Source organism: Penicillium nucicola (genome assembly GCF_028828085.1).
Source record: "Penicillium nucicola strain IBT 29836 chromosome Unknown utg000010l, whole genome shotgun sequence".
In the NCBI taxonomy this organism is placed as follows: Eukaryota; Fungi; Ascomycota; class Eurotiomycetes; order Eurotiales; family Aspergillaceae; genus Penicillium; species Penicillium nucicola.
Genome location: NW_026643134.1, coordinates 5,522,591 through 5,536,488, shown reverse-complemented (window position 1 = coordinate 5,536,488; position 13,898 = coordinate 5,522,591). Strand labels below are relative to the sequence as shown.

At 50.2% G+C, this 13,898-nt stretch overlaps 2 protein-coding genes across 2 annotated transcripts; both read left to right on the top strand.

Moving 5' to 3' along the window:
* Positions 1 to 1,973: 1,973 nt before the first annotated feature.
* N7511_010664 (CCR4-NOT core subunit CDC39) lies at positions 1,974 to 9,093 on the top strand (the record flags this gene model as incomplete). Its single annotated transcript, XM_057133041.1, has 5 exons — positions 1,974 to 2,097; positions 2,169 to 2,638; positions 2,703 to 3,027; positions 3,080 to 8,976; positions 9,028 to 9,093. 5 exons carry the CDS (start codon positions 1,974 to 1,976, stop codon positions 9,091 to 9,093), a joined length of 6,882 nt encoding a protein of 2,293 aa, XP_056981029.1.
* Positions 9,094 to 9,647: 554 nt separating this feature from the next.
* N7511_010663 (Survival protein SurE-like phosphatase/nucleotidase) lies at positions 9,648 to 13,808 on the top strand (the record flags this gene model as incomplete). The annotated part of the gene is made up of 9 exons (XM_057133040.1): positions 9,648 to 9,719; positions 9,783 to 9,967; positions 10,044 to 10,499; positions 10,556 to 10,752; positions 10,775 to 10,887; positions 11,218 to 11,280; positions 11,329 to 12,236; positions 12,291 to 12,350; positions 12,521 to 13,808. The coding sequence occupies 9 exons, from the start codon at positions 9,648 to 9,650 to the stop codon at positions 13,806 to 13,808; spliced, it is 3,342 nt and encodes a 1,113-aa protein (XP_056981028.1).
* Between the last annotated feature and the right edge of the window lie 90 nt (positions 13,809 to 13,898).

Genomic DNA, 13,898 nt, shown 5'->3' with positions numbered 1-13,898 from the left:
TCTGTGGGTTGTACTTGGTCTTGTCTATTCTGTTTTCCGGTTTGGAATTCGGCGTTAATTGGTATGGAATGGATCAGCTACTGCAAATGCCGAGTCCAATATATTGTTCTCGTCTTTTCTTATATGAGGGGTCTCGATGGGAATATTCGTCCTACCTTGATATCCGATGGGGCTTTTAAATCGTCAAGTGTTATTTTGGCTGTAGGACCACGTAGACGAGGGCTTCCATCCCCCCTCAGCTGTCAATTGCTATGCATTGATGAAACTCCAGGCTTAAATCACTCAATGTCTTCTCCAGTATTCCTCTATTGTATAGGACCAATAATCATTATTCTCCCACTAGACATCATATCTTTCAATAGATTATGAGCCCGGCTTCGCTTGGAAGCCAGAAATAGTATTTTTTTGCAGTTTATATCACCCGCCTCCCCCACGACCCACGGCTGGCCTGGCCAGTTTGCCTTAATTCCACTTTAGTTGACTGAGAGACGAAGAAACAGATGTGAGTAGGGAGGCTTTTGCACTTGTGGTGATGCGACAACCCATATCCTCGAGACTTGTACTCCAATCCGTTCACTTGCCCAAGAAAGGTTGTGAGGAGTGCAACGCATACAATACTGAATATCACACCGATAACTTCCCAAGTCCACGATCCACTGAGGTCAAATTGTTTGCGGCGCCCTCGAGCTAAGACTTTATCCTTAGCATGTTTTGGTATTGTTGATAATTCACAATTTTCCAGTGTCAATTGACAAGGTGTGATGGGGATGAGAGGTACGTCCATCGCATGCCTCATTCCCTAGACATGTTACCAAGTTCAAGTCTGCTGCTATTTTGCTTGAAAGATGCTTCAAAGCATTTACTCTTGTAGTAAAGTACTGAACCTGTTGAACTAAGTGCGCCGGTGCCGGAGAGTATTTGGAGCATTCATTGTTACTCTTAGACAATCATGGGAAAGCTTCACCCGCGTACTTAACCTGTACCTTTCTAGGTCATGCGATTAGCTTGATACTGCTTACAGTACAGTCTCGGGATCTGCATTGTCTTCGGGCTCTTTACTTCTGAACAGTGGTCTGTGGCATCTCTACCGGGCGTTAGGTTAGTAACAATGATCGATCTAATATCACTATAAATGCTTTTTGGATAAAATTTCAATAATGAGCTCCGTAGGGTGATCTATTTATGGCAAGTTATTTCTTCGTCTTCATATTTAGGATATAGTCTTCATATTTAGGATATAGTCTTCATATTTAGGATATAGTCTTCATATTTAGGATATAGTCTTCATATTTAGGATATACTGTTGTCTATACATGGATGCAGAAATCACCAGCATGCTCTCAATCAGAATTGACATCGATATATATGATCCATTTTACTACGAGTATGACCAATATCAAAACCGTTACAATAGTTGAACCGAAGTGATACTCCCGTACTATCTAAAGTCCTTGTACTGTAAGACACACTTGGAGCGGGGATAGCTCCAGCTTAAAGCGGCATGGACTTCCTCATTAGGGAGCCACCTCTACACGTGACATGAACACACCACGTGATTTCAAGATGAAGACATTCAGCGCATGAGTTTTGGAGTGAAACATACGCAAGCCTGAGAACATCAGAAACTGCATACAACGTACAGGAACACTCGACTGGTTGTCAGCCCCAGGTATTCTTCAAAGCCGGAAAGCATCCAGTGATGCCCGACAGAGCTCCCGCTTGACACCTGAGGCTCTCCACATCCGACACCTCGCACCTTGCACCCCATTCCTCCTGCAACCTCTCCATCTCATCGACCCTCATCCATTCCTCTCCCACAATCACATTTTCTTCTCCCCACACTTTCCCACCTACGATCTTGCACGATCTCCTCCTCAATTTATTGGTCGGCGTCATCGATTACAACCGTTTACTGCGACTGTGACTTAAAAATCTGTCCTTGGACCCCCAGATCAAATGATCGCGTCTCCTAGATGACCTTCCCTCCCCCTCACCCTTCCGCCCAATCGTCGATTGCTTCTGGCACCGATCAATCTTCTTCGACCAGGACTGATATTGGTGCCTGGGGTCGGTCCGTGTCGCAGACCGGCGCACGTCGTGGGTTGACTCCACTCGCGACCAATCTATCCTCCGCCGCTCCCCCTCGACATCCCGGGGCTTGGACGCAGGCCTGGGGGCTTCTACGCCATCTTCTTTCTCTGCCGTCTTGAGCTCTGCCAGGGGTCTCTCCGGTGGAAGTCCTAAACCCACATCGTCACCGTTCACTTCATTGCAATCTGGCTCGCAGCAACACACCACGGCCCTCTCATCTCCTAAGTTCCGCGCTCACACCCCTTCCATAGGGTCTCATTTGGCCTCTGCTACAGGCTCCACCCCAGGTGGAGGAGGTACTGGGGGAGGTGGTGGTGGGCCTGGATCGTCTAGAGGCGTCTTCTCGCCTCTATCCTCCGGAACAACCGTGAATTCCCCAACAGGCTTTGCCTCAGACAAGCCAGGATCTGCAGCCTCTGCAGCTGCCCACTCGAGCCAATCGTCGCTCACCAAAATCTCCATCGCCCAAGTGTTTCTCTTGTTAGATTCAATCACAGAGAAAGAAGGCAAAGAGAAGTGGGAGACAAAAGCCGCACAGATACACAAGGTAAGACATTTCACGCCTTTTAATTTGTGCCAACTTGATCTCTAACAATGTTTTTTTCACACAGCTTGTGACATCCAACGGAATGGAGGTCTTTTCTAAATACTTTCGGCGCCTTCTAACGGGTAATGCGCCCCAAATCTTCCCAGGTGTCAACAAGTCCGTCGAAAATGCGGGCAACTACCCCCTCCTTGTCCAGGAGATGCAGAAAGTATCTGCAGACATGGAGCAAGCCCAGAAAATCGCCGAGACAGTCGATACTTCAGAAGGGGACATCTTCCGTGATTTTGACCTTTCCACTTTCCTCGATCACTTCCGACTTGACCCTGTTGTGAAGGTTGCACTTGCTTTGGCATTCAAGCTTACTAGCAAGTCCGATCTTCGTGCCAAAGGTGTGTCTTTTTTTCAGCCATATTCGACCCACCGAACTAACCATTTCTCTAGCTGATGCCATTATCTCAAATTCCGTTACTCCCTTCCTCCAAAGCTTGGCCAACCCATCCGAAGTCACAAAGGACTACCATAACTCTTTCCTCGGCATGACGATTGAACGATTCATCTTATACCCTCCCCGCAATTTTTCCGACGAAGTCAAGGCGAAGCTAGTTTACGCAGCAAATCTCCGATATCAGAAACTAGGGTTGGATATGCCGTTCGAGGTTTCTTCCGCTCTTCAAATGTTCAATTTCGTCAACCCCCAGTATGTCCTTGTTCGACAGCTGCACTCCAAGGGGCCTCGAGTTACGGCAAATAACGAAACGATAAGCGAAGTGATTAATGCAGACCCAAAGGGTTGGAGCGAGGAGCACCTGGCTTGCGCTCTCCTCTTCATGATCTTGTCACAATATTGGGAACAATTTTCACTAGAGACGTTCTTGTCTGTATATGCCGACAAACAGATCAATTGGCCTCTTGTGTTCCGCAACTTTGACCGGGAGGGTCTTCGTGTGGACTCCAAGCAGTTTTCTAAATTGTACAGTGTACTTTTAGCTATATCGGCTGATGACTCGTCTTTGGATATCCAAAAACTGTGGGGCGGAGATTGGGAGCACCGCGACACGCAGATGTCATTTTTGACAGCCTTTGTCGCCTCTCGTATCGATCCCTCTCAAATCGCCAGCTTGCGCGCAACTTTCCCAACCGACTTCTTCGAGGATGCCCCCGAAATCGTGAAACTACAAGGCGAACGTGCTGCAAAGTCCCCTCTTCGATCCATGGATGCTATGAAGGCCATTTTCGACCTCGCATTGTTTTCCCAGGCTTCGTGGGCCGCAACCGAAAGTCAGCTTCTAATCAAGGCCGTCGTTCAGTTCGACCTCCCGGTTTTCCTTTGTTCTGCACTCGCTCTTCCACAGCCGTGGTCTAGCGTACAGCAGAGCTTTGTGCTGCGAACATTTATTGTATTCATCTCGAAGCAAGAAGATGGATACCAACTTGCTCTCCATGGTGCCTGGCGTCAAGACCGACAGTGGGTCTCAGAGCAACTGTTCACCACATTCACCCAAGACCCAACATCGACTGCAGTAATTTACGAACACGCTGCAGCATACGGATGGCTTGAATACCTTCTTGGATTTACCAACGGCCTTGCCCTTGATCTTGCCTGCTACTCTCACCGTAAGAGTGCGTTTGACCTTGAGCAGTGGGTTCGGAATGCCGCCGACAAAGGTCCCATTGACATGGGTGGCCTGCTGTCTAAATTCCTGAGAATCAAGGCCGAGGATGAACTCCACGTTCAAAGAAAGGAACAGTCTGCTCACCAAATGGTCAGCTTGGCTGTCAAGACGGTGTACACACTCTTGTCGGTGTTGGAGGAATACGTCGGAGACCGCGAGAACCTCACACCTGTTCAACGCATCTGCATTCAGACTTATCCCCGTCTCATCAACTACGGTGAAGGCTTTGATGATATCATTGATATTAACGGCGAGAACGGCAACACTTTGCCCGAGTCGATCGACAAGCAAATGCAAGAGCTGTTTGGCAAAATGTACCACGAGGAACTGTCGCTCCGAGAGATGCTGGAATTGATGCGGAAGTACAAGTCGTCCCATGATCCCATTGAGCAAGACCTCTTTGCTTGCATGGTACATGGTCTGATTGACGAATACCACTGCTACCACGAGTATCCTCTTGAGGCCCTGACAAAGACTGCCGTCATGTTCGGTGGTATCATCAACTTCCGTCTTGTTGACGGCATCACGTTGAAAGTCGGTCTTGGTATGATCCTGGAAGCTGTTCGCGAGCATGAACCTCATGACCCGATGTATAAATTCGGTGTTGAGGCTATTGAACAGTTAATTAATCGTCTTCCTGAATGGGCTGGCTTCTGCCACCTACTCTTCCAGATCCCATCCCTACAGGGTACCCCTATCTATCAAAAGGCAGAGGAAGTGCTACGGGAGCAAGGAAACGGAGTTAGCGAAACCAGTCCCAATACGTTTGAGGGTCTTGCTGTGGCGCCTCTAACCAATGGCAATGTTGACGACTCACCAACCGCCGATGGTTCTGTGCGCAAATTCCGTTCCGTCCAACTCGATCCTCCTCTCCGTTCTGAGCTCTACCAAAACCCGGATGAGGACATCCAGGACAAGATTTTGTTCGTTCTGAACAATGTGTCAGAGCAGAACATTGACGAGAAGCTCCAGGATCTGCGTGAGGTGTTGCGCGACCAACACCACCAGTGGTTCGCTGCTTACTTGGTGGAGGAGCGTGCCAAGCTGCAACCCAACTTCCAGCAGCTTTACCTGGACCTTCTTGGCCGTATTGGTGACAAGATTCTCTGGGCTGAAGTACTCCGGGAAACCTACGTCAGCGTTGCTAAGCTGATCAACTCCGAGGGAACCCTGAACTCATCCACTGACCGCGGTCACCTCAAGAACCTGGGAGCATGGCTTGGTTCATTGACTATTGCTAAGGATAAGCCTATCAAGCACAAGAACATCTATTTCAAGGGCCTGCTTCTGGAAGGCTATGATACCCAACGTCTTATGGTCACAATTCCATTCACTTGCAAGGTCCTTGTCCAGGCTACTAAGTCTATGGTCTTCAATCCCCCCAATCCCTGGTTAATGGACATCCTCGGGCTGTTGCTGGAGCTTTACCACTTCGCTGAGTTGAAGTTGAACCTCAAGTTCGAAATTGAAGTTCTCTGCAAGGATCTTAATCTTGACCACAAGACCATTGAGCCTTCAGTTGTCATTCGTGACCGTACTGCACATGCTGAGGAATCTCTCCCAACCGCCAATCCTCCTGAAGGTCTTGTCGAGCCATTCGAAGACCTTTCCCTCAATGCTATCAGCCAAGGCATTCGCAATGAAAGGCTGTCTCCCGCAGCCATCATTTCGACCCTGCCGAACCTTGACAAAATTCTTGTTCTCCCCTCCTCGGCAAGTAGCATGGTCGACCCCACCGTCCTCAAGCAGATCGTACACACCGCAGTTGAGCGTGCTATTGCGGAGATCATCACACCTGTTGTTGAGCGTTCGGTCACCATTGCCTCAATCTCCACTGTCCAGCTTGTCTCCAAGGACTTTGCCATGGAGCCTGATGAGGAGCGTGTGCGTCATGCTGCGGGCATTATGGTCAGACAGCTTGCTGGTAGCCTGGCGCTGGTTACCTGCAAGGAGCCCCTCAAGGTTAGCATGACCAACTATATCCGCATGATCCAACAGGAGTACTCTGAACAGCCCATGCCCGAGGGACTGATCTTGATGTGCGTTAACGATAACCTTGATGCTGCTTGTGGCATTGTCGAAAAGGCCGCAGAGGAGAAATCTCTTCCCGAGATTGAGAAGGTGATCGAGCCTCAACTGGAGGCTCGTCGCCGCCACCAGGCCCATCGCGCCGGTGAGCCATTTGTCGATCCTTCAATGAACCGCTGGGGACTATTCATCCCCGAGCCATACAGACAAGCCCCTGGTGGTCTTAACAAGGAGCAACTGGCTATCTATGAAGAGTTCGCTCGTCAGTCACGAGGCCCAGCACCACCGACTGACGCATCGGTCGGCCGTCAACTTCCAGGTCAACTTCCCGGCCAACTTCCCGACGTACTCGGTGACCACTACGCCGCTATCCCCAACCTCTCCACTCCAGCTGAGCAGCCCGCCATCCCCCACAGGACCCCTCAGCCACAGCCTGCTGTCTCCCACATGCCCCCTCCCCAGACCAATGGATTTCTAGATGCACAAAGCCCTCGTGAGCGTGTTGAGAATCTTGTTTCTGATCTTCAGCAATCAGCTCGTACCGCCCCCGAAGAGCACGTGAAAGACCTTGGACGTGAGAGTTCTGTTCTCCAGGAATACAACCAGGCGTTGCGCAGCATTCTTGCATCGCCCAACGGCGAAGAGCTGGCCCGCTTGACCTCGTTGAAGATCTGTACGACCTTGTATTCCCAGTCGCACGGATCCCTTGAGATTGAAGTTCTTGTTCACCTACTTGCTAAGCTCTGCGACATGTCAACACTTATTGCCCGCTATACATGGGCGCTCCTTTCCGATGTTGATGATGAGCACATGTTCAATGTGCCCGTCACTGTTGCTCTCATTGACGCAGGTCTGCTTGATATCCGTCGTGTGGATATGAACCTCACTCGACTCATCATCCAGAAGAATGTGAATGCTTTGGAGCTGCTCGATAATCTGATGAGCCGTGTTCTCTTCAATGATGAGCCATCAGCCCTCCGATCGGACTTCTCCGGCTGTTTGGAAGCTTTGAGCCAGTGGCTTTCAGAAGATGCCAACGTTGCTCCTGGTGTCGAGATCGTGCGCAAGCTGCGCGAGTCTGGCATTCCAGAAGTCGTTCATCCCCTCCTCACCGACCAAGCGAGATCCAAGCGAGACCAGATGGAGTACATTTTCAGTGAGTGGATCGGAATATACAAGGCCTCTGGCGCCACCGACCGCACCTTCCACTCTTTCCTCCAAGATCTTCACAATCGCCAGGTGATGAACTCGCAGGAGGACTCTGCCTTGTTCTTCCGTCTCAGCATCGATATCTCTGTCGCCATGTTTGAGCATGAGATCCAGAACCCCAACGGCAGCCTCGATGAGGCATTCCTTTACATTGATGCCCTCGCCAAGCTGGTTATTCTTCTCGTCCGGTTCCAGGGCGAGAACACTGGAGCAGTCAAGGCAAACAAGGCCACCTACTTCAGCTCCATCATGTCCCTCTTGGTCCTGGTTCTCAACAACCACCAGGTCATGAGAGGCGAGGCATTCAACCAACGTGTGTTCTTCCGCCTCTTTTCCAGCATCCTCTGCGAGTATTCCATGAACCGATTGCAGCATAACGAGCAGCACCAAGAAATGATCTTTGCTCTGGCCAACAAATTCCTGTCATTCCAGCCCAAATACGTACCTGGATTTGTCTACGGTTGGCTGTGCCTCGTTTCTCACCGGGTCTTCATGTCGGACATGCTTAACATGCCCGACCGTGCGGGATGGGCTCCTTACTGTGAAATCATGCAGGCATTGCTGTCTTACATGGGCGAGCAACTCAAGGCTGCCAACATCTCATACGTCGCCAAGGATCTCTACAAAGGTGTCCTTCGCATTCTGTTGATCCTGCATCACGATTTCCCCGAATTCGTTGCGGAGAACCACTTCCAGTTCTGTAATGTGATTCCGGCTCACTGCGCCCAGCTTCGCAACCTTGTTCTCAGCGCCTACCCATCTTCTTTCCAGAAGCTGCCTGATCCATTCCGTGAGGGCTTGAAGGTTGAGCGCATTGAGGAGATGCGGGAAATCCCCAAGATTGCTGGGGACATCGTTGCTCCTTTGGAGAACGCTGACATCAAAGATGTTGTGGACGGTGTGCTTCGCAATGAGAGCATTACCGATGCTGCTATTCAACAGCTCTGTGATGCTATCCTTGATCCCGAGGTCAAAGATACTGGTCTCTTCTTCGTTCCCATCGACGTCGATGTTGTTCTCTTGAACGCACTTGTGCTTTACATCGGCCAGCAAGCTGCCGTGGATCACGCCTCCAAGAGCAACACCCGCGGTGCCTTTGAGAACTCGACCCACGCTGCTCTGCTCGAGAAGCTTGCCCAAGTGTTGCGTCCTGAGTCTCGCTACTACTTGCTCAGTGCGATGGCCAATCAGCTCCGTTACCCCAACAGTCACACCTACTTCTACAGTTTCACCATCCTCCGTCTGTTTGGCGTTGACTACTCCGAGCAAGATGACTCGGATATCCGCCAGCAAATCATTCGTGTGCTGTTGGAGCGACTGATTGTCCACCGCCCACACCCGTGGGGTCTGATCATTACCCTGCAGGAGCTCCTCCAGAACCGGAGTTACTCTTTCTTCCGCCTTCCCTTCATCCAGGCAGCTCCCGAGGTAAGTGTCCCGCAAGCCTTTCATCTGACGCCGAAGCTAATGACCCCCCAGATTGGACGTCTCTTCGACGCTCTTCTCCAACACATCCAACAGCAGAGCCCCCGACCCATCGCTTAAGCTCGGCTTCCCTCCCCCATTCCCCTTTCCCATCTCTCCTCCAGTCCTTTTCTTTGGTAAACCGGGTGGTACAGGAGTCTGTTATCGCATGTACTTTCATGGGGTTGCGATTTGCTTCTTAACGTCTTACTTTTATTTGACTTATGTTTCATGTTACGGCTTGGATTTGCCGTGGGGGATGGCATGCATATTTACTATCTTTTCTTTTCATTTTACGATTTCCGCATGACTTGAGGTTACATGATTTATTTCGCGTCTCATGCTGCCCGCGACCTGTAATGATAAGACTGTAAAAGCTGGAGTTTCACGGTTCTCTTTCTTTTTCATCTACCTGCATCGATGGGGCAATGCTAATTCTTATTATAATTCTTGTGTGTATATGCAATTGTTGACTAGCTTTTGCTTGGATGCGTATTCAATCTGCATTCACTGAAGCTGTGAAAAATAAGGTATTCTGACCCTCGTAGTTCGTAAGGCTAAGATGTGACGTCGGCCTCGGCAGCGATATGAGACCGCAAGCCACCTCATCCCGACCACACCTCAGCTCCCCCACAATGCCAGACTCAGATTACACAGACGACGAGTCTGAATATGATAGTCCATCTTCAATCAGGGCTGTCGTAACGGTAAAACCCACAGCTTTCTCATCTCTTCGTCACGAAGCCCAACCCCAGCTAACAAACCCCCAGGACGCGCTCCTGGCGCCGTTACGCGCGCTGGTATCCAAGTCTGCCCTGCGCCTATACATAAACGCACTGCTCTTTATGGGCGCGACGACACTCCTTGTGGGAATCTCAGCAATCGCCTACGGAATCTTCTACTATAGTTTCATTCCAACAGTTGGTCTGGAGCGTGAAGTCCACCTTCAATTCGGGTATGGAAGCAAACCCCGCACACAGCTATATACAATGCCATCAGGAAGGTCACCTAACTAACGATTCTTCTCGCAGTCACGGAAACCCATGGGGAACAGCAACCTTCGACTCGGAATTCGTCGCCCAACAGCCCTACGACGTAACAATAACCCTTGAACTCCCCCGCACACCCTCAAACCTCGAAACAGGAAACTTCATGCTAGATCTTACACTCTATGCTTCTCGTCCTGCATCGGCAATTCTGCCCATTTCCTCAACAATCGCGCCAATCGCACATGAACGCAGACCGGCGCTGCTGACTTATGCTTCGCCGCTTGTGGATGTTGCGCGGCGGGCCGTGCGGTTGCCATTTTATGTTGTTGGCTGGAAACGTGAGGCGGAGGTCTTGGAGGTTGATATTATGGAAGATCTACAGTTTGACAAGGGGCCGGGGAATCTGCCGCAGAGTTTGAGACTTGAGATCCAGAGTGATTTAAAGATGCAGGTTTATCTTGCTAAGGTTGGGTTTCGGGCGAGACTTACTGGGTTGAGGTAGGTTTTCTTCTTCTTTTTGGGTCACTTGTCATGGTAGGACTAACGCTCTTTAGATGGCTCATGTACCGATGGAAGATTACTTCTTTCGTTGTGTTTACTTCGTTCTTCTGGTTTGTCTCGGTTGGCTCTGCTAGCTTGACTTGGCTGGTCTTAACATGGGTTTTGCACCCTGCCACGACACCCAAGACTGAGATTAAAGAGGAACCGCAAGGCCTGGTTAAAGATGAGCCTGAGGAAGATAGCTCCTCGGGTGAGTCATTCGCTATTAAAAGAGAGGAACAGCCAGAAAGTAGCTTGGTCCACAGTTTTCCGGCCGAGAGTGATGAAGCTGGTATGGGATCTGGACTTGAAAGTGCCGAAGCTCGTGGACTACAGAGACGGCGGAGTCTTTTTATTCATCGAGCAGATTGAGCAGAATTCACTTTTTTTTTGGCCATTTAAATCATGATTTTTTTTGTTCTAACAGGCAAGTTCTTGCGTTCAACTGTGATGAAATGACACCATAGTGTAAGAGTCTTAAACCCTCGCCCTTAGGGCAAGGGAATTTCTATACTTTTAGATTTTAGGTGACTTTTACTGGCGGGAAAATCTATAGGTAGAATAAAGATCAAATGTTAGTATATTATTAAGACGGGAAAATATCCAATCATCCTCTTAGCACTTCGACAAGTTGCGCTGTGCTTGAAGTATGAAAGTGACGTTGCGAAAATCCAAGAGCGGGGGGGAACTTTCTTCCCCCACCATTCTTCACTCAACCACGCACTCAATGCATATCCTAGTGAGTCTCGATATACTGCTGCAAAAGGGCTTGAAGCTGACATCCTAGGTTACCAACGACGACGGTCCTCCGTCAAACCAGTCCTCGCCTTACGTGCACTCGCTTGTCCATTCACTCCAATCCGCCGGCCACACAGTCTCTGTCATTCTTCCTCACCAACAGCGATCATGGATCGGTAAAGCGCATATTGTCGGCGCATCTGTGAAGCCCACTTATTTCCGGCCGGGTACCCTCCACCAAGAAGATGGCACAACACACCACCTACCCCGAGGCAGTGACGGAGAACCAAATGACGGAGGTGATGAGTGGGTTTTGATTGACTCGACTCCGGCAAGCTGTGTCCAGATCGGTCTCTACCATTACTTCCAGGAGCGCGGCCCTATCGACGTTATTGTCTCTGGTCCCAACTATGGGCGCAACACCACTGCGCTGTTTGCACTCTCCAGTGGAACTATTGGTGCAGCGATGGAGGGCGCCTGCTGTGGAAAGCGCTCAATTGCGCTGTCCTATGCTTTCAGCTCCCGCAACCATGACCCTATTATTATCGCAGAGGCATCACGCCATTCGGTCAAGTTGATTGAGTATCTATGCGCCAACTGGGCGAACGGTGTGGATCTCTACAGTGTCAATGTCCCTCTGGAGCCTGGCGTGAGTGAGAACAAGGTTCTGTACACCAATATGCTGGACAATAGATGGTCCTCGGGAAGTTGTTTCAAGGTTGCCGAGCCTACCTCTGCCGATGACCCCGATCTGCAAGAGAAGCAGTTGCGCGGTGAGGGTGAGGTGACAGGAAAGACACCTGATCAGAGTGCCAGCACCAGCGAACAGCCTTCTGCCGGACCTACACTCAAGCACAAGCACTTTACATGGGCGCCCAGCTTCCAGGATGTATATCGCAGCGTTGAAGAGAGCGAGCCCGGCAACGATGGCTGGGCCGTCAAGGAGCAGATGACCAGGTTTGTTGAACTCATTCGTAGTTTGAACTATTGATCACCAACTAACTGTTACAGTGTCACACCCCTCAAGGCCAATTTCATGCATACCCTCGGAATTTCTGGGGAGATCAAACTGTGAGTGGAGATTTAGCGCGCAATAGTGGCATGATATGGAGCGTTCTATCCGGTATACATGTTGCATACCCTTTCAATATCTGGTCTAGCCGATAGATATCCCCTTCCCCTTTGATTTGATCGCCTTTTTTTCAAGTATATGGCCTTTTCTGATAATGGACATCCTGTAGATCGGATAAACAGCCTTCCCTTCACGCAATCATCGACTGTGATGACACCTACGTGCAAGAAATGATCGAACGCGCGATTACTCGCCGTCTGGGGGATTCGTGCAAGCGAGTCTCATCTCTAGATGACCTCCCAGAGAGATCTGTGCCGTTATTCCAGTACCGCGAGTATGAGCGTCTCGAGTTCGAACACATCATCTCCCGGCCCTCGACATCTCTAGGCAACGCATACGTTATCCGCAAGGCTTTGATCCGCAAGCATTACCTATCGAACACGGTAGCCAACTGGGTCTCAAAACATCCAGATAGTGTGCTACGGAACCATTTCAAGCCCGCCTTTGACTTTGAATTGGATTACTCCGAATTCCTCGATGATGCCCTTCTCGAAGCATACGAGCTGAACGACAGCCTAGCCAAGAACGAAGAGCGACCCGACTCCGAGAAAGAATGGTGGATCCTCAAGCCAGGTATGAGTGATCGAGGCCAAGGAATCCGCATCTTCAACAGCGAGGACCAACTCCGCGAGATCTTCGAAGAGTGGGACGAACCCTCAGACGACGAGTCCGGGTCCGAGAAGGACGAAGAAGAAAACGAAGACGAGGACCAAGATGCCAGCGGCGCTCATGACACAGGTGTCGTCACCTCGCAGCTTCGCCACTTCCTCGTCCAGCCCTACATCGACCCTCCACTCCTTCTCCCCTCGTCCTCTAACCGCAAGTTCCACATCCGCACCTACGTCCTCGCCTGTGGTTCTCTCAAGGTATACGTCTTCAAAGAGATGCTCGCCCTCTTCGCCGCAAAGGCATACTGCGCCCCCCACGAAGAAGTAGACGATGTCGCCGATCTAGCCCGCCATCTTACAAATACCTGTTTCCAAGAAGGCGGCAGCTCAAATGAAGGCAGTGTGCGCCGGTTCTGGGATCTGGACCACCACGTCCCTGGTCTCTCTGACGACTGGAAAGAGAAAATCTTCGACCAGATCTGTGCTGTCACCGGCGAGGTGTTTGAGGCTGCGGCTCGGGGCATGATGATTCATTTCCAGACTCTGCCTAACGCCTTTGAGCTGTTTGGTGTTGATTTCCTTGTTGATAGTAATGGATCTGCTTGGTTGTTGGAGCTGAATGCGTTCCCTGATTTTGCGCAGACTGGTGAGGATCTTAAGGAGGTTGTTGTTGGACGGTTGTTTGAGGAGATGGTTGATGTTGCTGTTAAGCCTTTCTTTGGGCTTGAGGAGAGTGGTAGCGGTGATATGAAGCTGGTTGCTGATCTTGATTTAGGGAGGAAGGCTTAACTGGGATTGGGATTTTATAGATGATATACCACTTTGTATACAACACAAAAGTTTGATTTAGTATCCGTGCCCTTTACTTCGCATCCAATT